The sequence below is a fragment of the Morone saxatilis genome, unplaced genomic scaffold (genome assembly GCF_004916995.1).
Source record: "Morone saxatilis isolate NCDOM2014 unplaced genomic scaffold, NCSU_SB_2.0 Contig12, whole genome shotgun sequence".
NCBI classification, from domain to species: domain Eukaryota; kingdom Metazoa; phylum Chordata; class Actinopteri; family Moronidae; genus Morone; species Morone saxatilis.
The window spans coordinates 8275090-8299494 of record NW_023339674.1 but is presented as its reverse complement, the minus strand read 5'-3'; the positions used below and the strand labels follow the sequence as shown (position 1 = coordinate 8299494).

General features: G+C 38.5%; 3 protein-coding genes across 4 annotated transcripts in view; 1 reads left to right on the top strand and 2 right to left on the bottom strand.

The window, feature by feature from the left end:
• The window catches only part of gtpbp3 (GTP binding protein 3, mitochondrial), a 15264-nt gene extending 9448 nt beyond the window's left edge, over positions 1-5816 (top strand). For both annotated transcript variants that reach the window (XM_035653734.1, XM_035653733.1), the window contains exons 8-11: positions 1686-1851; positions 3770-3900; positions 4357-4543; positions 4848-5816. In XM_035653734.1, coding sequence (XP_035509627.1) covers positions 1686-1851; positions 3770-3900; positions 4357-4543; positions 4848-5079 — 716 coding nt within the window. In that variant the 3' untranslated portion in view covers positions 5080-5816. The remainder of the gene's footprint in view (positions 1-1685; positions 1852-3769; positions 3901-4356; positions 4544-4847) is intronic.
• Positions 5817-10196: 4380 nt separating this feature from the next.
• On the bottom strand, positions 10197-16480 carry plvapb (plasmalemma vesicle associated protein b). Its single transcript, XM_035654154.1, has 9 exons — positions 16005-16480; positions 15500-15676; positions 14905-14986; positions 14215-14416; positions 13905-14124; positions 12258-12407; positions 11914-12042; positions 11382-11432; positions 10197-10595 (listed from the first exon to the last, which is right to left on the bottom strand). The coding sequence occupies exons 1-9, from the start codon at positions 16203-16205 to the stop codon at positions 10587-10589; spliced, it is 1221 nt and encodes a 406-aa protein (XP_035510047.1). The 5' UTR covers positions 16206-16480; the 3' UTR covers positions 10197-10586.
• Positions 16481-18509: 2029 nt separating this feature from the next.
• babam1 (BRISC and BRCA1 A complex member 1) lies at positions 18510-23851 on the bottom strand. Its single transcript, XM_035654013.1, has 9 exons — positions 23723-23851; positions 22682-23130; positions 22531-22589; positions 22323-22443; positions 22110-22188; positions 21990-22014; positions 21765-21894; positions 20810-20896; positions 18510-19508 (listed from the first exon to the last, which is right to left on the bottom strand). The coding sequence occupies exons 2-9, from the start codon at positions 23114-23116 to the stop codon at positions 19308-19310; spliced, it is 1137 nt and encodes a 378-aa protein (XP_035509906.1). The 5' UTR covers positions 23117-23130; positions 23723-23851; the 3' UTR covers positions 18510-19307.
• Between the last annotated feature and the right edge of the window lie 554 nt (positions 23852-24405).

The following is a 24405-nucleotide window of genomic DNA, read 5'->3' as shown; positions in this document are numbered from 1 at the left end:
GTAAGAGAACTAAGTAAACCAGAACACACACACACACACACACACACACACACACACACATCGTGAAGAGATTAACATTAAAATGTGACTTACTATCTTCTAAATACAGACCTTACTGTTGAATCATACCGCTGTCAGCTGTGGTTTGGGCGGGGAAAAAGGCAACATCTGTCATACCATAAGCAGCATGGACTCACAAAATTTTGTGATTATGTGTATTATTCATTAAAATGCAAATACTGTCCTCCATGCGCTGAAAGTGAAGAGAAATATGTTTCCTTGACAAGACAGGATTTTGTACAGAAACAAGTAGCAGTCTGACTTTGAAATACAGCAGCATCAAAGTAGATACTGGGGTCGGCGTTATATAAGTGACCTTCCACATTAGAAGACATTCTCCTTTTTTCAGAATCTACTAAAAGATTCAAAGAATGTAGTAAAAGACAAAACAATCTCTCTCTCAATTGGCAGCTGTTCTGGAGTTTTCAGTCAAATCACACAATCTTCCTCAGCAAGTTTGCATTGTTGTCATGGAATTGATGTTGTGATGAAATCTCTCTTTTAATAGTGCCTGAATGCAATCTAATAATTACCACATCTCACACCATCTGTAAACATTAGATCCTCCTCTTGGCTAATGGATTTTTCCTGATACAGACTTTATTGCATCACAGTCAGTAACAAATTACAACTGGTTGTGTAGCAATGCTAATAAAGAACCAAATATATAAACGTAAACACTCTATTATCCATGTGAAATTAAAACTGTAGCTGTTCAATTTTGTCATTAGAAATCAGTTCTTCAGTTGTGTATCCGCTTTTGGTGTAACGCAATGAAACCTTTTGTTGTTTATGCAGTACAGTTGTACGTTTGTTCAGGATATTGTATCCTTGACTCATTTAAAATCACTTATATAAACTACCTAGAGAAGAGGCTTGGCAGGGTCTCCTCACAGCTTCCTATCAGAATAATAGGCGATGTATCCAACTTCAGACTGGATCCTGTTACCCTTTCCTGTTCTGATTAGTCATCCCTGTGCCCTGGGCTCACACCCAGTGAGCATAGACAGGTAATAATGAGCTGGCAGCTTTATTTGACGTGGGATATGCGGGGGATGGTCAGACCACAAAGCTCCTGAATAAAGAAAAAAAAAACTGAAAATATCTTCTGTTGTGTTGGGACAGTTCAGAACTTTAGAGTTTTCAATAAGAGACGGATAAAAAGAGCTGATGTGTCAAATTGTTGATATTATAGGCCAATATTTGATTATCAATATAATATTCATAGTTATGTTTTCATTTGTTTATAATCACCTGAATAAAGGAATTGTTGTTACCTTGGAATTAACTGTTTGTTCAGACGCCACAAGTCGCCTTCCATGGAGTCTGCCATGTTGAACCGCCATGTTTCTACTGTAGCCCAGAAGGGACAAACCTAACACAGGCTGTAAATAGGGCCTGTTGTTTCTCCTACACAGTTCACAGCTTATTCTCATTCCCATTTTTTAGATAAAAATTGAGGTAAAAATGAGTGAAAGTATATACACTTATAGACACGTTTCTTTAAAATATATGTCTTCAGTAGAAACAAATGGGTTTGGGGCACACAGAGTCAACACGCATTGTTGGTTTTGATATTGTCACAGAATAATTTCAACATTATCCTTTAACCTTTTAACATCCAGGCCAGAGACCTGCAGCCATTGTGTCTCCCATTGCTGGCACCACCAGAGACGTAGTAGAGACGGCACTGGACATTGGCGGATTCCCTGTCCTCTTGAGTGACACAGCCGGCCTCAGAGAGAGCCCCGACCTGGTGGAGAAAGAAGGAGTCCGCCGTGCTCGAGAAAGGTAGGTGGATGAAGCCCTTTTTATTTAAAATATTTAATATTAGCTCAGTTTTCCTGCTTTTAAAATTCTAATTAGGCAGACAAAAAAAGAGAAATTAATGCTGGTATTTGGAGAGATTGGCTTCAGCTGCTGGGTAGTAGTACATGTGGAGTATATGCGCAGTAGTACGCGTAGATGCTGCTTCAGCGACAGTTCTCATGTGTGATAATATAACACAGAACAAATTAGACAGGGGACCAATGGAATAAGTCCTTGAAAACAAAGAAGGGAAGAAATAAGTCATTGCTTTTCCCCTCCAGACCTGATATATTTTTGTAATGTCTATATAAGCTCCAGAGTTTACATTATTGCTGAGCCATAGTTATAAATACATGGGACAAACACTCTCAGGAGGTTGCGTAATGAAGAGCCTTCTTTCCCGCGACTATTTAGTATTAAGACATTCTTCATGTGTGGTGTTGGGAATGGACATATATGGCCATTCACTGACAGCTGCTTCCACTGTTTACATCAGGGAAGAATAGCAGTACTTGTAGCGCCCGCCATCACTACTTTATCATATCCAAACAGACAATAAGACTAATGGACACAGCAGCACACACATTTTATTAATAAGCTTTCATACACATGTACAGTGACATGTTTTATCACATGAGTTTGGTGCTAGAGAGCAGGGGGAAGTGGGATGGGCCTAAAAACACTACCCCACATTGATTATTCATTGATTTATAGGTTAAGCAAAGTTTCCAGTCTTTGTACTTTGTGTGTTGTATTATAGTGTGAAAGGATATTCAACAGCTTAAAGAAATAACAGGTTAAAGTAAAAGAAATGTCTTGCCTTGCCTGACAGTTGACTTCAGCTTGACAGAACTTCAGCAAATAATCGCTATAAAATATGACAATTTTCATGCCAGAAAACAAATGTTAATTGTTCCCCCAAGTACTTCTTCTTGGCAAGGGAATAAAGCATTTGACACAGCAATTAATTCAATTCATAGAGCTGTGCGAGACTGTACTCTTATAAACAAAATTCCCTTTTATTACAATTGAATCACTACATTTATATTGCGACGTAAACCATGAAAGTATATGTGGTAGAACATGCAAGGAGACTCGCTGCATCATGACTTGTAATAGTTTGAAGACTCATTCTGCAGGAAAAATCTGATAAATAACAAAAGTGTGATTACAAAAATAAAATTTTAGTGCAATTATGTAATTTTTACTGTTTGTTTAAGTTATTTGGGGGACCTGGTGGCTCTGTAGGAAGGGTGGCCAGTTTGTGTTCAGTAGGGAACTTTCTGTGCAGGGAGCAGGTCAGAGGCTCGTGACCTGGGTCACTACAGGAAGGATATGGTAAGTACAAGCATCCGCTGCTGCTGCTGCTGCTACCTCACTGTGGGGCCAGTGCGAGTACTTACAGAGTACCTACGATTTACGTAGTTACCATGCCTACAGCCGTGATAACAGCTCTGATAGGCTGAAGGCACAACAAGTGCTTAAAGCTCAATGCTAACGTCGGCATGCAACATTACCTTGTTCACTGTATTAGTTTAACAGGTTAGCATGCTGATGTTTTCTAATTAGCAGTTAAAACAAAGTATAGCTAAGGCTGATCGAAATGTCATTATAGCCGTTTGGTATTTGGTATTAGACAAATAAAAATGTTGACTTGATGATCACTTGACTACCAAAGTTATAACATGAATGTGTGTATCAAATTTAATGGCAACCCATCCAATAGTTGTTGAGATATTTCAGTCCGGACCACAGTGGTGGACCAGCCAAACAACCAATATTACCATCCTCAGAGCCAGACCGTTAGTGTGGCTAAAACATGAATATACTAACAAACAAGCTGTGATTATATGAATAATTCCTGGTTAAAGGTTGAGGTTGATTTCTTTTTATATTCTAGAGTGGAGCAGGCAGATCTGACTCTGGTGGTTGTGGACTGTACTAATCTCCCCTCTGATGCACAGCAAGCTGCAGCCTTCCTTCAGGAGCACCTCAGGAGTGTCCTGCCCAGCCAGGAGCAGCCTGAGACGGGTATGATATCTAGCCCTCATCTGCTCACCGCTTCACCTGGATTGTAACTGATACTTGCAGCTGTATTTTAAAAGCACAATAAAGTAAATACACATTGTAAAGATGCGGTAAAATTAGTGAGTGAGTCACGTTTTTTCCTTTAAACAGCTTTGAAAAGTGGTATTACATAAGACTTGAAATTAAAATGCTGAGTTAGCTTGTTAGCTCAAGGATGCAATTTATTGTGACACCAGTTGCTCACTTACAGCTCCATCCTGCATTATTAAACGGCTTGGGGAGTAATTCAAGTACTACTTACCCTAGGGATAAATTAAGCAGTAATCCAGAGTGTGCAGGCTGGAAAGAGAGTTTTTTTAAGTCATCAAGAGTAATCAAATAGAAATCTCTGGGCCTGAGGGAGTAATAGTTGAGTCACTGGTATTGATTAATTTTTTCTGCCCTCCTTTCCTACCACAGTATTTCCTGCAAACAGGTTTCTCCTAGTGCTGAATAAAACTGACCTGTTGCCTCAGGAGCAGAGGCAGAAGCTGGACGGGGAGCTGAGACAGGTCTCTGGACTCCCTCCTTTTTGTCTTATCTCTTGCCACAATAATGAAGGACTGCAGGACTTCCTCACAGTGCTGCACAGCCGTGTCAAGACTCTGTGAGTTGCAACAGTTTATAATGTTTCGTTGTGTAGGAGCTAAAACAACATGTCTTATTTAAATGTTACATTAGAAAGATTGATCAGGTCAGCATGTCAGCAAAGTCTGAACTTTTCAAACCCTACTCTAAGGGGCTTTAAATTAAATTAAATTAAAATGCATAATGTTGGTGCTGCAACTGAATTCTATGTTTGCTTTTTGGGTCTGGTTTTCACCCTTTCTTGACCAAAAATACAAAATGAAGCACAAAATAATGAGTTTTTTAACGCTCTGGTTCATTTTGTTCTCTAACTTCCTCTTTAGGTGTGGCGACCCTCTGTCTGGTGCCCCCACCCTGACCCAGGCCCGCCACAGGGCCCACCTGCAGCAGTGTTTTGCGGCCCTGGCTCAGTACCAGCGGTACCGCGACATCGACCTGGCCCTGGCAGCTGAGGGTGTCCGGTTGGCTCTCACCAGCCTGGGCCGGATTACTGGACGGGTCGGGGCAGAGGAGATCCTGGATATCATCTTCAAAGACTTCTGCATTGGGAAATAGTTGGATGAGTAGCAGCGAAAACATAAAATACATGTAACATTAGCCTGCTCAGAGAGGAAGGCTGCATTCTTGTTTGGTCCCAGAGTATCAGTAAAGCTACAGCCTCGGCACTGCGCCAGGCTTCGAGGCACAGCGAGGGAAAAAAGAATGAAATTCATGTTCTTGGCTGCAGGATCACTATCCCAAGACAAAATGTTTGTTTTCTGTTGATGCTTTTCAACAGACTAAAATAGTTTTAGCGTGATGATGGGTGCCTCAGAGGCCCAATATGCTGGACAAGTGTTCGGCAAATTCTTGAGTCGTAATTTTAAAAATAGTTTTGAAAGCCTTTGATAGGTGAATATAGGGCTCTTGGGTCGCAACATAACAGCCAAGATCATTTAAAATATAGCCAGCTGCAGACATCTGCAAGGTCATGGACAAGTCTAGATGTTTACTTGTACTGCAGGACAATGAAGGATATTATTTTTGGTATCATTTCAGCTCTACTCCTTTGTGTGTGTGTGTGTGTGTTTAGTGGAAATTCACACATTGACACCTGAAACTTTTTAGGGTAACTCAAAATCCTTGGCTGTCACATTAATTTAATTAGCAAACAATGTACCTGTGTTCACGTGTGAATTGTCCACATGAATATTTAAAATGAAGACATTTATTTTATACATAATTAATACATGTCACATGGGATATTTGATGTTGAATAAATGGGATGATGAGTGTTTTTGTATCAAATCAAATGTATCTCTCTTTTTACAACAAGGGGGCAGTGCAACAAGCTGTAAACACAATATTAACGTGTTATCTTCTAATAGTTGTTAGTAGATGTGTTTTAGTTGTATTAGTTGCCTATTTACACATCCAACCGAGCAATGTTTGCATCGTGTTTTAACACAAATGTAAGTTTTTGTCTCTACCAACTCCCTAAGGAAGTGTCTTTGGCTCTTTAGCTGCTAAATGTGCCACTACTGAATGTTCCCCAGCTGGTTGCTAAACTTTATCTGTTTACAGTTGGTGCTGTGCAGTTTGCATAGGGAGAAATCAAAAAGCATAGAAAGTAAACCAAAACATTTACGCTGTTGGCCGTAAACACAGAAATGATGAGCTGAAAGGCGATAAAGTGCTATGTAGAGCTACAGAGTCGGTGATAATTCTCACTACCAGCACATACATATTAATAGCAAGTCAGAGGTGGAAGAAGTACACAACAGTGTAGAAAACATACGTACCAAAAGAAAAAGTACTCATAATTTTACTTTAAATTAGAATAGATTTTTGCATGTCATTACATGTTTAAAGCTGCATCAGCTTCTTACTGTAAGATGTAAACCTACTGTTTAATGTTGTCACATGCATGATGCACTTCACATATTCATACCCTCATCACATTAAACATAAAATATTACCTGGTCTTACAAAGATTGCAGTAAATGTCATCATCACATTTAGCTCGTATACTGTATAGCCTCTGATTTATTCCATTGTGAACTAGATTTTTAGTCGAGATCCCACCATAAAGCAAAACATAATAGACATACAGTATGTAAAGAAAGTCAGAGTGACCCAGCTCCCCTCTGCTCTGTGGGAAAGGGACGTTTTTGAGGCGATGTTCTCTGTGCCTTTTGTTCCCCTGTCAATCTGGCCTCGATCAAATATTTATGTTTCCTTGTTGAACTCCTCACCCTTCTTCCCCAGTTGGTTTCTTCTCTCCCAGTCTCTGACGACATTTGCACTGCTTTACACCAGCATAACTGCCTGTTTCTCTCTCTCTCGCTGCCTTTTTGTCTCTCTCCGTCTCTGCTGCCTGACCTTTCCTCTTTCCGTGCTGCTCTGTCAGCCTTTTTGTCCTCTTTCATGTTCTCCCTGAGTAATTACAACACAGGGGAAGTTTAAGCTAAAAGTGGGACTGTCATACAATTTACAGGCAGTAAATTTTGGGCCCTGGTTCGTCTTTGAAGTACAGCTGTATGTGATAACCTTTGGATCATGTTTACCACAATTGTCAAATGTGTTGGATAGTAATTGCCAATAGCAAAAAAAAGACATAACACTTTTGTCCAGACTGAGATATCTCAATATTTTAATGGAGTGCACATTTCATGGCAATCTGTATAATATTCACTTGGATTCAGAATACTTTATTTATCACTAAATTGGCCCTTGAGGGACGAATAAAGTATTTTGAATTGAACTGAATTGAATATGACATGGATCACCATAAAATTGACCCTACATTATATACTTTGGTGACATTTCCTCTAGTGCCACCAGCAGGTCAAACCTTCACTTATCCAGTGAAGTATGGCTACATTTACTATGTTTTGTACAGACGTTGCAGTATTCTAATGTGATCCCCAGACTTTTCTTCAGACTTTTAAAAAAGTATCTTAACACAAGTAGCCAAGTTCTCTAATTAGAATATTTAATAATTGACAGTAAGATTATTTAAATCTATAACCATTGGATATCAGATATTCTGTGCTAGCTTTCAATATTTGACCATTATCGATACTTGGTGCTACGAATATATTTCCATTGAAGTATTAAGGCTCGATTCTTTGAAGTTTCAGATTTAAATCAATACAGAAGTAGAGTTTTATCTTAAATGAATGGGGTCTTATTTTTTATCTTGGGGCCAATAATAAGCATATGGTTGTACAGATTATTACTGGTCTCAAATGTGATTTAAGAAACAAGTTTATCAGTTGAAAGTAGTCCTACAGAATGTTACTATAAGTCCTAAGGCAACACAAGTTTATTCATATATGACCTTTCAATCACAAAAAACATTAGGATTCATCCTCGGGGGAACATGGATATCTGTGCCAAAGTTCGTGCCAAAGTACATGGCAATCCATGCACTGGCTGTCAAAACCTTCCACTAAAAATCACAAATGTCAACCTCAAGTTTGCGCTAAAGCCTGAGGATCACCAAAGTCAATAGGTTTTATCCTCTAGAGAAGATGAATGTCTTTCATGGCAATCAATTTAATAGTTGTTGAGATATTTCAGTCTGGACCAAAGTAGCGAACAGACAGTCTGAGATTGTCTAAAGTTTGCCACTAGCATGGTCAAATGGAATGACACTGAATAAACAAACTTAATAATAGCAGTAAATATTACAGTACAGTGAATAATAATTCACTGTACATAATAATACATACATAATACATAATAATTCATAAGTTTATGTCTTTTAAGTGAATACATTACCTTTTGTGCCATGATTTGGCTCATGGCTGACTAATGAACAGTAAAGTAGATTTTCTCCAATGCATGTGCCGGTGTAGATAAAGGAATAGTTTGCTGCTTAGAAATAAAATAGCTCTCGACAGGGAAATGCAATTTATTTGTCCATGTATTTCCTCCATTCAGCTCATGGTTTTCTGCAGTAAAGTCGAAGAAACAAATGCAGAAATCAATAATCAATACAGTAAATCATGTTTTTTATACAAATGTAATGAAACATATGGTCGCACACATAATTTAAACAATATACTGAGAAGAAGGAAACTCACATTAACACTAACTCAATAGGGAGGCAAGACTGGAGAGGTCTGTTGGCTCTGAACTGGCACCTGGAGTCACTTACTCCAATCAGGAAGGTTATTATAGAGGTAAGTAGACCTTTTTCACAGCAGCCATTTTAGCATTAAATAGTAGGGAAAACACAGGTGCTACCAATGACACTAATTAAGGCTCTGTTCCATTTAGTGTAGCAGAGCCTTTCCAGTAAGCTAACTTGCACAATAGCAGAACTCTGAATCTGTTTGGCCAGAATGGAACTGAACCTTAATTAGTGTATTTTGTAACACGTGTTTACTATTTTATGTCAAAATGGCTGCTGTGAAAAAGGTCTTTCATCTCTAAGCCCCCAAGGGCAGTGGTCCTAAGCAGCACAGAGGGAACGCAAAGTGGCACCTTCAGCTGTTTGTCAGTTTCCTGTGCTTTTGATTAATGGCTGTCCTGAGATGGGAGGTTGACGTAGGCGGGTTCCAGTACAGCCAGTTCCACCCTGTACCCATCTGACTTAAAGTCAGGCTGTGTGCGAGTGTGTTCAGGTCTATACATGGGATCGAAAATACTTCATGTTAAACAAAGGATTTCCTGAGGACAGGAGGCAGACTCACTCACCTGTAACACTCACATCCATCAGTGCAGTGAAGCTGGAAGTTTATCTTCATTGGTTTTCTTATGTAACATGGAAGGAACCGTTTAAATATTTGTTTTGTCTAAATGTAATTTTTCCATTTCCGATTAAAGCTTCTCAAAAATACCAAACTCTGAGAAACTAAACAATATTAAAGCCCTTACGTTCACGTCACATTCATGCCAGAAAGAATTTGTAGGAACTACAAAAAGAGAGTATTTGGTTTTAAATGTCAGCTTGTGGAAAATCATGAGTAGTAAGTACATTTGTGTATATAAATATGTTCTTTAAAGAAGAAATAAGGAAAGGTGATGACCAAAATATCATTATTTTAATGTTGTAAAAGTCCAGAAGATAGATATATTTATATCGTAATAGGTCTCCTAAACCTGAATATCTGCATACTTTACCCTCAGACACTGTTACTAATTGAATATTATATTATTATATTCTGTTGCTTTACAAAGTATAGTTTTTACATAATTAGTGGTAACACGGCAGTCCTCCAGTCAGATTACAAAAGCAATTTACACCATATAAACTTACATCTTAAACATGAGTACATTCTTAGACATAAAATGGTACTTGTTTTTTTTTTACTTCAGTCTCTTGTTCAGTACCAATCTAAAACCAAAATAATCGTAAAAAAACAACACACCAGCTGTTTCCAGCCTAAGTACTATATGTGCTCATCGCCCTGTGCTTATGGAAGGAAGAGGAAGTAGTAAAGATTGACAATATAACTCATACAACAGCTACTGTACTTGTAAAATGCACCATAAAATGGCAATTAATAGATTTATAGTCTAAACGTTTAGCCATGTGATGGCATGTTTATGGCGTGGTTGTTGAATGTATTGACATCGGGACTGCGGTAGAAATTGTGTGAATCACTAGTAAACATAAATGTCCTGTCTGAGTCTTTGTTGTGTTGTTTTGTGCCAGAGAGACAAAAGAGACCGAGGATAAGTAGTGAGTCAGTTTTTGGTTAATTTAATTTGAATTCCACAGTAAATACAAGCCAACGACAAAAACCACAGTGAGTGACACACAATAGAAAATATTTACACCAGTGTCATGAAAATTTTTACATTTACCTGGGTAGATACCAAGGCTTTTCAAAGCATATGTTTAAACTCAAACACAAGTTAAACACATATTAATCATCTATTCCAAGTAGAGCTAAACAAAACATGCACAGACTGACAACAGTAAATATGTCATTAACATGGAGTATTTACAGGTTGTGTTAAAGTGTGTTGTGTCAGGAATATGTACACGTCATTTAAATTGTTTTACAGGCACAATGTTGATCGCTGTCAAGCGCCACTGGTGCCTTCAGTCATTCTGCTGGTTCATTTCATCTCACCTGGAAAACAAAAAAAAATACTTATAATTCATTATTGATGACATCGTTGTCTAAAAATCTGAATACTGTAAATTAACATTTATACAGTTTACAGAATTAAATATTTGAAAAAAAGACAAACAGAACTGATTTGAGGAGGAACAGACACACAAATATAAGCATTGGGGAAGTGAAGTTTTATCTGTTTTTTGCTATTTTTAGCCATGCTAACATAATAGTGGCTCTAGGGTTGGCAATGTCCGTATGTCGGTCAGTTCAGACTGAAATATCTCAAAGACTGCAGGAAATCTACAGGCTTTCATGGTCAGAGAATGAATCCAACTGACTTTTCATCTGGTGCCATCATCAGGTCAAACATTTAAACTGTCCAATATGTTTGTTTATAACCAAATACCTGCAAAAACTGATTCCCATCAGCCTCAGCTGTACTTTGTGTTTTGTGATACTTAGCAAAAGTTAATAAAATGTTCAGCTATGATAGTGATCATGGTTCACATTACACCTGCTTGACATCAACATGTTAGCATGCTTACATTAGCTGTGCACCATATAAATGCCTTGAAACAGCCTCACAATGGCTGTTGGCTCTCAGTCTTGTTTAAACTGTTTCATAATGAAGACTAATACTGGGCCAACTTTAGTAAAACATGAAAGTTTGAGGGGTTTTTTTGCTCATCAGTCTTTTAATATCAAAATATTCTCGCTCTATACACTGTGGCACTTACTGTAATTACACTTTGTATTAACAGTAATCTGATTACGGTGTTTAGTCAATATAAAGTTTACCGTTGGCGTTTTGCTGATGCCAGGTACTCCTGCTGCTTTAGGCACACCGGGCTGGAAAACAAATACAATGATTTCAGTATTATTTAAAATTAAACACAGATACCACATTTGTGCAGCTTTTGAGTTTGAAATGGGGTGTATCATGAACTTATGACTTCTTTTTTTTCTTTGTTATCTTGCCTGCCCATCCTTCCTGCTGCTGCTGCTGCTGCTCTCAGATTTCTCTTTTCTGCTCAGTCCAAACACACCACCTTACCTCTGCACTGCTGTCCATAAAATCAGCGAAATAAATCTTATTTAAAAGCAAGGGGATGGTAGGTACTCTTGTGCCAGAAAGCCAGATACAAAAGATTCAACCACATGGTCTTTTGGGAGCCTAAAACAAAAGGTATTTGTAACCAGTTGGTTGCCAGTTTGAATCCCCTGACTGGCATGGAGAACGTTTGATACCATTTGTGGACACTGTTTTCCCTAATTTCCCTTTATATTTCTGTACATACATATTCATATTTCTGGCTGGTGTTTATTTTACCTTAAAATTGGGCTGAGCAGAGAGCATTTGCTGGAGGCTCTGAAGCTCTTTCTCTTTCAGGGCCAAATTTTCTTCCTGCAGCTTCTTCTGATCTCTCAGCCGGTTCTGCTCAATCAGTAATTTCTCCACCTGAAGAAAATTTACATATGTTATTTTAAATGTTTACACTTTCATCTTTCCTATGTTACAGTTTGATTCAGGTTCTTGTTAAAACAGATTATCATGAACAGTCATTTTTACAGCCATGGTTTCATGACTGAGGAAATTGGGTTGTTCCATGGATCTCTCCTTTGGTTCCAATTTCCCACCCACACATCTATCATCTATGCACAAATGTAATCTACCTGGTCGTCGTGAGTCTTTTGCTTGAGCTGTAGCTGCTGGGCGGCATCAGCAATCGCCTCACTGCGACTGCGTTGACACTGCTGCAGATCAGAGTTCAAATGTGTGTTTTGCACCTCCAACCGACTGGACAGGACTTGGATCTCGGCCACCTGGAAGAAGAAAATATATTTTTTTAAATAAATGTGATAAACTTCTCATTTAATGCTACACTTTTTCCTTTTAAATCTAACATTTGCTTTCCTATACTTGTGCATGATGACGATGATGATGATGAGAGGTAGAGAGTCACTCAGAGACAATGCAACATGACTGAAGAATGTGTCATGCTCGACTGTACCAAATGTGTTCCCAGATGGTGCCTTTAGACACCTGCTTTTGTTTACCATGTGTCTATTTCTATCTGTCAATGTACATTTCCCTCAATGACACAATGGAGTACATGCTTTGCAGCTGACGCAGGAAATAAATCTATACTGAATGTCTCCCGAAGGAACACAACTCGTAGGTTAAAGTCCAAATATGGAGCTGAATCAGTGGAGTGTAGCCACATGATGAAATAAAGGCCAGGTTTGGTCGTGTTACACTCAACATTAAAAAAACGGTCAGTTTGCTTGTGTTCCTGCAAACTAGTTAAAGTTAAAGGGCAATGTAATAAAAGAATTCCATAGTAAACTACCTGAAATATGTTAAAATTGTGAGCAAGGTTGCAAAAGCAACTCTTTTTGTATAAATATAGACTCTGATGAAAAATTATGATTTTTGGAAGCTCAGTGAGTTTAGAAATAAATACTACTTTACAGAGTAAAAACAAAGATATCTGCTGAGGGTATGCTTTTGTTGTCCTGCACAGTCAGCAGACACACACACACTTCACCTCTGCTTTGACCCTGAGTTCGCCTCAGAGGACGTCTGTCTCTTTAGCTAGATTTATCATGAATGATGCAGCGGATAGACTTCCTCCCCTGAGAAACTGGTTTCCCATCCAATTTGTTGGTTTGGAATATTCCATAAGTGTTACGGAGAGTTTAAAGGAGGGTTGGCAAGAAGGGAGTAACCCTTAGAAACATTGGTGGAAAGTTTATTGAGTCCACGACTCGAGTAAAAAAATTTCCATTTTTATTCCATTTTATGCTACTTTGCTACTACTACACTACATCTGGGAGGGCATATTGTTCTTTATACTCCATTACATTTATCTGACAGCTTAGCAGTTACTTTTCAGAGTTTAAGTCTAATTTACTTTAAAAAAAAAACATTGGATAATGTTTTAGATGTCTGAGTTGTTAGAAGTTCCTTCTAAACTGACCAGATTTTATTTAAATAACTTTTTGAAGCCTAAAGAGGTAAAACTCTAAAATATCTAACAAAAAATAGAGAAATGCGTATAGCATAACTTTTTCTTCTCTCCTACTTTATTAGAATTATCTTATATAGACAGCTTTTCTGCAGAATATACTTTATAGTATATTTTGCTCATAATACATAGTCCTTTTACCTAAGTAGAACTTGAATTCAGGACTGTTAGTTGTAGACTTGTTCTTCCACCACTGTGTACAAGTCTGTATGTACAGTAAGTCTATTCTAGTTCCTATTAATACCAAACACACGTCCTAATTAGAAGACTCAAGAAAATCTGTTGCACTCACCTTGTTGCCCACTTTGTCTAAATACAGTTGGAACTTATTCTCCACGTCTCTGGACAGGTTTGTGCAGCTGTTTCTTATCTTCTCCATTTGCTCCTGCTGGCTGTCACAGGTAAGGTGGAAGGTCAGCTGGTGGGGAAACAGGTTGTTGATCCTGTTCAGGAAATCCCTGGTCACAGATTTGATCCCGTCCAAAGAATTAGCAAAGTCCTCTTTGCACTTCCTGGTAAAATATAAAAAATTAAACACAATAAGTTTAATGTGTTTAATCTTAATATTTTCCGTTACACAGATGTTACAAACAGGTAGGTACCTGGTGTAGGAGGTGAGCTGCTCTTTTAGCATGGTGTTCTCCCTGCGCAGGGTGATGGCATCCTGGTGGTGTGTGTCTCTGTCTTTGATGGCGTTGTCTCTCTCCTGGCTCATGTACAGAACTGTCTGGGTGAAGTTTGCCTGAATAAGATTTATCATGGCTTTCTGCTGGGCGTTGAGGCTCTGCAAAGTCTTTAATTCACCTGGAGAGTTCAGTGAAAAACAGTTTCATCACAGGAAAATCTTCAATAGACACTTTCATTAACACTGTATTTATTAGTATTCTGGTTCCACTTTCTAATATACTGCTTTGTAGATCAGTTATTAGACGTTAAGAAGACTCATAAGTTTCTCTCTCTAATAAGCTACCAAGTTTAACAAAAGAGATTTTTTTTATAACCTAAACGTTGTTCTTATTACTGTCCTATAATTTATTAACAAAATACAACTTATAAATTATAAGCCATGTATAAAGGGTTATTAGCAGAGTTAGTCAGAATTCTCAGACATCAGAATTCTCAGAATTCTGACTTTATTATCAGAATTCTAACTTTTTTTTTTTTTTACTTTAAACTCAGAATTAAAATAAAATGTTCACATTTGGCCCTAATCCTCTTCTGTATTAATTTGATGATGCAGAAAAATATGATTTTTTCCCCATATTTAAACAAAACCTCAATATAGTACATACTGCTGGTAGTGACCAAAAAAGGAGACTGGATCGGAGGGGTGGGACGCCGAAATGTTGTTGTAGACATTCTGTCACAGATAGCCTAAAAACAAAAAACATAGATATTAACAGGATGATTAAAAATTAAAAATGATTTGTGGGTTCTATTGTAATACCATGGTGACCAATAGTGGTGGTGAGTGAGTGTAACAATGTACAATTATTCAACTAATTCCGTTTTTTATGTAATAAATGCCAATGCCATGGTTCCAGCTTCTCCAATGAGAGTGTTATATATAAATATATACATAATCAATATTATGTAGATACTTGTAATGGTCGATATTTAAAGAGTGGTATTAGTACTTTTACTTAAAAAGTAAACATCTGAATACTTCCTCCCCCACTCAAATAGGAAAACTATAACAATGCTTAAGGAAATGATCATCTTGTAGAAGGTGCACGTTGTAAAAACATTTCTTCTAATCTTAAATTGGTCTTTCTGTAATAAGAATTTGAGAATTTGAAAAGATGATTAAAAAATACTTAACAGCTGCCTACAATTACCTACATCTCAGTACATCTTAGCAAAATATTAATCAAGTCATCTACCTACCAGTTTATTTTTCAGCACATGTTCTGTGTTGTTGGCTTCAGTCTTCAGCTTTGCTATGTCTTTCTCTAGAGCATCTTTCTCAGCTGTGCGAGCTCCCAGCTGAGCTCCCAAATCGCCTTTCTCCTTTCTCAGCTGGATGTTGGTCTCACTCAGCCTGTTGAAGCCCAGCTCCAGCTCCTTTAGAAAAACAGATCACTCAGCATCATCATCTCTGTATTTCACAGCTCTGAACTTGTTAACATAATGCTGCGAAATTTAAAAGATTATAGTAATATGCTAATAAAAAAATCGTAGTTATAATATATTCTGTCAGAAACAAAACAGGCTGGTGATGATTGATACTCTTATTATTGTTGTTATTTTTTAGCATTTTTTGTGGAGAAACTATATCAGACACAAATTAGTATAGCCAAGAATTTGTACATGTTTTAAAACATGTCTGAAGGGGGGTCTTTAGTATGTGTCATAATAAATTAAGGTTATTACACTGGAAGAGCACACTGACCTTGACCCTCTTCTCCTCTGCAGACTTCTCTGGTTTTCCATAGATGAGGAAGAGCACCAAGCTGACGATAATAAGAGACTGGATCAGGGAGGAAAAGAAGAAGACGATCCTCATGTAGTAGCCACAGCTTTTCCCCTTGGGCCTGTGCAGGGGCCTTGCCTCCAGGCCAAACTTGGCCCTGGAGTAGTTGGAGCTGTACATGGCTGTTGGAGGTGAAATGGTGGCAGCTGGTTTTGGAAGATCTTAACAGGAATTGTTTAGCTGAAATCCGCAAGGTTTCCGCGTCTGATGTGATCCTCTCTGAAGAACAGGTGCTGAGGCTTCAAGGTGAGCGCTGGCAAGCAGAAATGGAAGAAAGGACAGCGGTGAGATGTTTATTTCTCTGTCTTCTACGGCTCTGTCTTGCTGTCAAGGTCCAGAAACATACAGGCAGAAGTGGCATGTATGAATGGATATAAACAATGACCCTTAGGTGTGCAAAGGGGCCATGTTTATAAATGCTTGAGGCACACTTCCAGTCCATCCTGGCCCTGCCCTCGCCTCCCCTCCCTCCTCCCTCATCGACCTCTGTCACAGTTACAGCCTCCAGCTGCACCACTGCCAAAATAATCAAAAGTAGTTTGCTGAGACAAGAAGATTACATAGAGTTTAAATACCCCCTCCAGACATGTTTTAAGAGATATTGTGATACTTAATAGTTTGATAACCTAGTTTAAAAATCTTAAAAGTAAAAAACTACTCCCTCTCCTTCATTTCAAATCAAGGATAAAATACTTTTCTTTTTCTTACTTTCTTCTTTTTCAAAAAATTTACTAATGGACAAAATGTGTCTCTTACTTCACTAAAAAGCCCATTATCAGTGAGTGTGGATGAATGGATTGGTCCCTAAATCACCAAATATTACCAATAGTGAGTCTTCTTTTGTGTACCAGTACTAGGATCAATATGAATACTCATGACTATTGATGTGAGCAGGCATCACCTCATTATTTCAGAGGACTCATGCAATATACATTTACTCTTAAAACAATAGTCTTCTTTTTCCTCTTCTTATAAACTGGCTTTTATTGATGTAATAAATCCTCCAGTTCATACTGGCCATTAAAATATATTGTTCTTCTACTCCACAGTCCTTGTTCTGTATGAAAATGTTTTTAAAACTTGAAGCTAATATGTGGCTTCAACATTCAATCTTTGTGAAATCAAATCAATCTTTTAAAGTTATTCATTTTAGCATGAAATGTGCTATAATGCATATTATTATTACTGTTGCATTAACATGTGAGCAGGTTTTTAATGTTGAAGTTGGTTGGTATAGAGTTTATTTTACCTCCTTTATACTAACATGTACTTTTGGGCTTGGCTGGATTACCAACTAGCAAAGAGGACAACTCCCCTGGGGCTGACTGCCAGTGGTCGGTTGGTTGCAATTGATTAAAAGGCAATCAATATTGTTGATTAGAGGCAATTTCTTTAAAGAATTTGCATTATGATATATATGTACAAGTATCTTAAAATTGTACTCAAGTACAGTAGTTGTGTTAATGTGCTTAGTTATTTTCCACCACTGTCTGCACATGATGTAAAAGAAACCAGGAAAATCACCCACCAGTGCAACATTTAAATATAGCCACTACAGATTGTGACAGAATTGGTCATATTCCCCTGGTGGTGGATGAACAATGTAAACCATGTAAGGAGTAAAAGCAGAAAATCCACCATATCCTGTTTCAAGTGCACACGGAAAGGAGTCATGGCAGTAGAGGAGGAAAGAATTCAGGCATGAGGGAATAACAAATTCTCCCTGCAGTACAGACACACTGGATCCCCCCCCCCCCCGCGCCATTATCTGCAGTGATGACGTGAGGACCAGCCGGCTCTTCTGGGTAAGTGTGTGTGAAAGGGGAAAGGTCCTCTGAGCCCGGGGTTTTCCTGCTCCCTATTGTCTCCCTGACAACCTGTCTTCACCGGAAAAAAACTAATTTATGAAGGCATGTTAGAGTGACAGAAAATGAGTGACTGTCAGGACAGACATTGTATCAACTTCTGAACAAAAACAGGAAACTAAATGGTTAAAGATCGAGATAAAAAGCTCTCTTAAGATAACTGACCAGACACCTTTAGGGCATAAAGGAAAACATATTTTTACCGCTGGAGTAATCATGCCAATAGTGGATAACAGATAAGATTTTGAATGGTAGCTGCAATAACTGCTTAATCAAGCTCTCATTTAGGTCTGTAGATCCAGAAATTAGTGATGCTGATTATAAAGCTTGACAATAAAGATGTCTGGAGATTTAAGCAGAAAAATTTAGCAAAACTGACAGCTGATCAAAGCAGAAAAAAAATACCAAAAATGACTCTTTAGAACATAGAAACCTATAAAGAAATTAGACTTTACCCTCGTGGACCTTTTTGAGATAATGTTTGAATTCAGTTATCTCTAGAGGGGATATGCTGCCCTCTCCTGACAATAACGCAGAAAGCATGTGTGAACATGAAAAGTATGATTAAACATGCCTTTTGTTTTTAATATCCAGAAATAAGCTTTAAAAAGCTCATCTGTACAGTGTCAGTTAGACTGGCAGTATGAGGGGCATTTTTCACAATCAATCCATCAAAAGAGTCGCCACTTCTACTTTACTATACATTCTTTCATTGTCTGTGTAACACACAAGAGTGACAAATGAACAAATGATTGGAAAAAAACATTTACAAAATAGAAAATACATTAAAAACAGGCAACAAAAGGTGAAAATTACCAACTAAAAGGGAAGGCAATGTTACAGAAGTTGTGCCATTGTATTACAGTTCATAAGTCTCAACAAAAAAAAAAAACTGCCACAGGTTTGCATTGATTTCACCCAATAAGACTTACAGACAGATTTGAAAGAAAAAACAAATGATGAGGGAGTTAGTTTAACTAATCCTGATGCTTTAACCATTGCGTCTCACTTTTTAAAATTATTTATCTTCTCTTTCTACTTGTGTCCTGTTCCTGGACTCTGACATCCACTTCAACCCCAGGAGACCAGCAGCTTTACATAGAACATTTTATTACTTCCCAGCTTAGAGAAATTTGCAACTTATTCATCCTCTTCTGGAAATATGTTCTGAGTTAACAGTAACCTTCTGAAACACCCTCTTTCTTTATAACTATGTCTGTTATTTTTATATTCATAAGAATTATTGCTCTACAGCAGTTAATGGGGGAAAAAACCTCAGTACTAAAGGTGTACTTGCTCTTTTGTGACAGTGTGTGAACTTCTCAGAGAAAGAGAGGCTTCATGAGTGTGTGCTGTTTTAAACTGTTGCCTCAATGTCTTGGGGGTCTTCCCCCTCCAGAAGGCTGTAAGAGGCATGGCTCTGGAAAGGTCTTTGTAAAGGGTGAGCCAGAAGTTTGGCCATGCAGTTGTGCAGCTCGATGGCAGGTCCACTCAGGGAAACCTCAAAGCGATAGCACATGCCCTTTGAGTCCAGGTTGCAGAAAGAGGTGTAGTTGTCCTGGAGACAGAAAATATACAGTTGAAATAAAGCATGTGGAGAAAGATTCAGACTATACCATCATGTTCAAAGCTGTTATATTTTCACAACATCCCTCCACACTCTTTAGGTCTAGTTAGATGAACAGAAGTACTTAAATCAATTCACTGAACTACCTTTTTGTTTTTTATATGTAAAAATATATTGCAAGACATGTAAATTGTGATACAAAGATGTGGTGAAATTAATAATGAATTGTGATATCAATCATGGTATCAAGGTGAAAAAGACTTCAGTTTCCCTCTTACAAAGAAAAAGAAATCTGCATTGCACAGTTTATACCACAGAAATAATACAATTATCCTATAGTTGATAAAGAAAATATATTTTGTAAAAAATCTTTCTCAGTTATAATTTGTTTTCAATCTCATTTTGTTAAAGAAATCAGTGACAAAATCATATTGTTAATTGCATATCGTTACATCCCTAGTGCCCCCGATGCACAGGAACAGTTAGTGTGTTGGTCTAGTCCAGTTATAACATACTGCCAGTTTAAATATTCTGGATGTCAGTTCAAAACGCTGAGCTCTGACAGTATACAACCACAGGCACAGCTGCAGCTGGTTGTAGCTGTGGCTCTGGATATGGTTATTGCTCGACTACGGCTGCATGTGTGGTTGAATCGATGATGCTACGGATATGGGTACAATAGTTGTACTGTGACTACTCTTTAATGTTCCTATTAATATCAGCCAAGAAACCCTTGTTAACACACACAGGATTGCTTTTATTAGATACGACAGATGTGCTACCAATTCACTACAAGAGTTCAGCAACATCAATACATCGCTCAGCCAGCACAACCATGTCAATTCACTGGACACACACAATTCACTGGACACACACAACCCCTGTATGTAGTTAGTGATACACCCATTATATGTGTCAAAGCCATAATCAGAACCAGAGCAGAGCCAGCCAGAATCACAGTGACAGCAACGGCCAAAGCTCTGTCATCCCATGACTATAGTCACAATCCCAGCTACAGTCTGTTTACGAGCTCCACTAATTATCTATCTAGCTGTAATGATACAGACTCGTGCCCGAGCAGCCACAGCTCATCATGCTTCAAAATCACAAAATCAGTTATTACATGCCTATATATCATAACACAGCTCAGCATTGCTCTATGGATCAGACAGAATACAAAAACTATATACTTACGTTTTTCTGTACATCTGAAGTACACTAATGATCCACTGCACCAAACAAATAAACAAATCAGAACTGATCGCTGTCTTTTTATCAGCTTATTCACTCACCCTCCAGCTGGTCTCGTCTCCCTGCTCCTCCACCCCGTTGTGTAGGTAGACCACATCGAAGAAAAAATATGGAGACTGCAGCATTTTCTGTGGCGGAACACAAGAACAAGCAGGACTTTCACTTCGATGTAAAGTTGGCGCACTTCTCAAAGCAGTCAACATACTCAGAGAAAAACTAAAATTACCACATGTTGAGTGGCAGTTTACATCCATGTCTGTCCAGAGCCATCTAATATATGTGGTGAATACATGGAGGGAATAGAATAAAAAGTATTTATTATGTATTTTTAGTCTAAATGGACTTGACTATGAGCTGTGGGTAAACCTCACTCACTCACTCGATCACGATGAGCTAGGCCTGCTCCAGTTTTCAGTTATGTGATTCTTCAGAATGAGGGAAAATGCAGAATGGATGAGATGCAAAAAATTATCTTCAGTCTTTACTGTGGTAGTTATTGTTGCCCAATCTACATGTGTGTTAAATGTATAATTGGCCAATTAATTCTTAAATTATGGCTAAAAACCTATTTTGAGGTCACAATGACCTTTGACTTAAAAGTGTTACCTATCCAGTGTAACCGTGATATATGGTCACAATCTCCCCTTCTGTTCCTGAGTTATGGTGTCAAATAATGGTCCAAAAAAAGTTGACCGTTGACCTTTTGGAAATCCTTTGGTAATTAATTCTTGATTTATGGCCAAAAACTTATTTTTGTAAGTCTTTAAAGCCCTTGAACTGACCACCAAAATATAATCAGTTCATCCTTGAGGCCTAGTGGACCTTTGTGCAAAATATGAACAAATTCCCTCGAGGCGTTCCTGAGATATTGCGTTCACAAGAATGAGACAGATTTTTATGCCTCCGGCCACAGCTGCCGCCAGTGTGGAGGCATGAAATCTAATTCACATTAAAAACACATTAAAAAGGGGCTACGTCAGCAGTTTTCATACTTACACCGACAGCCTCAGAAGGGTTGAACTGAAGCTGTCCTGTGTGACGGCTGTAGATGAGCACAGTCCGCACCACAAATGGAGGAGGGATGGTCTGAACGTTCTCCATCGACGGGAGCTCGATCTTCTGACGACTACGAAGACAACAGGAAGAGATGACTTTCAGAAAACACTTCTATGTAAAGTTTCATGTATTTTAAGAGAAGGTTTATAGTCAGAGAGTACTTACATTACATTAAGAAGATCTTCCAGGTCTACAGAGAATGGTTAAGGATTAAACTTCTAAAACTCTTTATTATCCTACGTATTTTTAAATCTTCATCGTTTAAGAGTTTGAATGAAAGGATACTGAAGGACTCGCACACATTGGTCTCAAGGTCATACAGACAGCTGCACAGCTCCCTGGGGTCAGAGGTGAAGCCTGACAACTGAGGCACACACATATATACATAAGAAGGGGGAAAAGAAAACTATTGTAGGGAATAGGAGACATGTTGCATAGATTCTTTGCACAGGGACTGCACGTAACCTTTGGAGCAGATTAATATATTCATATACTCACCCACAGAGCGTCATCATTGACTACTACCAAGGCAAACTCGTGCCGTTTGTCGATCTTGTGTTTAGTTCTGACAAACATCTCAATCATCTTCTGGCATATGTTCAGGGCATTTGTTTTAGACCTAAATGGATAAACAGCCAAATTAGGCAGTGATGATAATTAAAAACACCTGCACTGGGGAATAAAGGTTTACTTTACTGTAGCTTACCCATTAAAGGACTCCAACTTTGGCAAAGACATCTCTTCAGAAAGGTCCAAGCAGATGATCTGAAGACAACAACAGTTAGTAAAATCCTTACGGTGACTGTAAGTCTTCATCTTCCTGTGAAACATGAATCAGAACTGTAATGTGGACCTACCACTTTCTCTGGACAGTTGACACGGGGAACTCTGAGCTGGTACTCTGCTGGTGGAGGCACGGAGGCTGTCAACGTGGGCTGCTGCTGTGTGGGCTTCGGCCTCTCTTTGGCCGCAACAGCAGCAGTGGACAGTGGCACCGCGGCGCTCGCTGCAGCCGCTGCTGATGCTACTGCAGCAGGGGCTACAGTCTGAGCTGCGGCTGTCGAGACTGTAGTGGTGGTGGAACTGGGAGGACTGTCGCTGGTCGAGGCCTCGCCCTCCCCCTCGACACGGCTTCCCACGGCAGGCTGAGATATGTTGGGGTTACTGTTTCCTCCGAGGCTGCCCGTGCTGCTGCGACGGTCCTCAGCACCTTCAGGGTTGGAGCGTGTTCGAGGTCGCAGGTCCACCAGACGCTCCTCTCCATCTGCTGGGCCTGGCTCTGGTGTCTCCATGGATACACAGGTTGCTAAGGAAGTGGAGATGATGAATGTGGCAAGTTAGTTTACGCATGAAGAGACACTCTTAACCAGTTTTTTTACCAGAATTTCCTTTATATTTAGCTGTGGTTGGCTTTCACTGATATTAAATATGAAATAAATGTCTACCTGCCTCTAAACAAGAGCTACTTTTCATTCAATTTCAACACAGATCCTACAAGAAAAGCTATATGATGCTCAGAAATACCCCCATCAAAACCCATCATCTACACTAACTAATAAAGTACACTAACTTTCATGCCCTTTATACAATAAACGAAGCTGCACAATTGAGCTGCGATTCTCTCAGTATGAACACAAAGTGCAGCATGTAGCTATAACAAAACTAATAACAAAACTGAGGTGTTTTAGCTTTACAGCATGAATGGTTTAGTTAGAACTACATCTATTAATGCGTGCAGAAAGCCAGACAGTGAGTCCACGGAGCTAACACAGTGAGGATGATGTTTAATGACAGCGCAATGGCAATGGGAGCTGTTAGCATTAGCTTTCAGAAGACAATAGAGGAAATAAAAACAACTCGAAACGTATTAAATGTTTAAAGTTAAAAAGCAGACTTACCTGATGAGTAATTGCGAAAGTTGTGGGTTTAAAATAAAATTAAACTCATTGAAAGTTGCAAAATATTTCAACGACGAGCGACCATTTGTTTTGATCGGACACACTTCCTTACAGGAAATGATCCAATCCGGAAGAGTGAAGGGTCAGAGCATTATGGGAAATGAAGTTTAATGAGAAGCTTACTTTTTACTTTCTTTTTTTGTTCTTCTACCTACCACTACAGTTTGGTTTGTTTTAGTGGTAGTTGCAGTTGTAAAAGCTGTTGTAATGGCAGGAATGAATAAACATGAAAATAATTAATAAAACAATAAAATCCTCAATTAATGTGAATTTATTTTGTGATTTAGCCCCATAAAAGTGATTTATTTACACATCGTCAAGCAGTAGCCTAGATATTAGATACAGATATTTTAGACTTTAGATATATTAGATTAGATATAGTACTTTCTTTTAGAAACTCTTACCAGGGTGAAAAAAATATGTGATGTAGCACTAGATTAAAAAACTCATCCCTAAAGTAAAAGAAAACAGCAAAAAACAGGAAACTACACAATTCTGCAAGGTCTGGCGCTTGAGGTAAATTAATACAGCAGAAATGGTCTTTTCAGTAAACAGAGAGAGAAAAAAACACCCTTTAGCAAGTCAGTGTCATGGTCCAAATTGATTATAACTTCATGCATTTT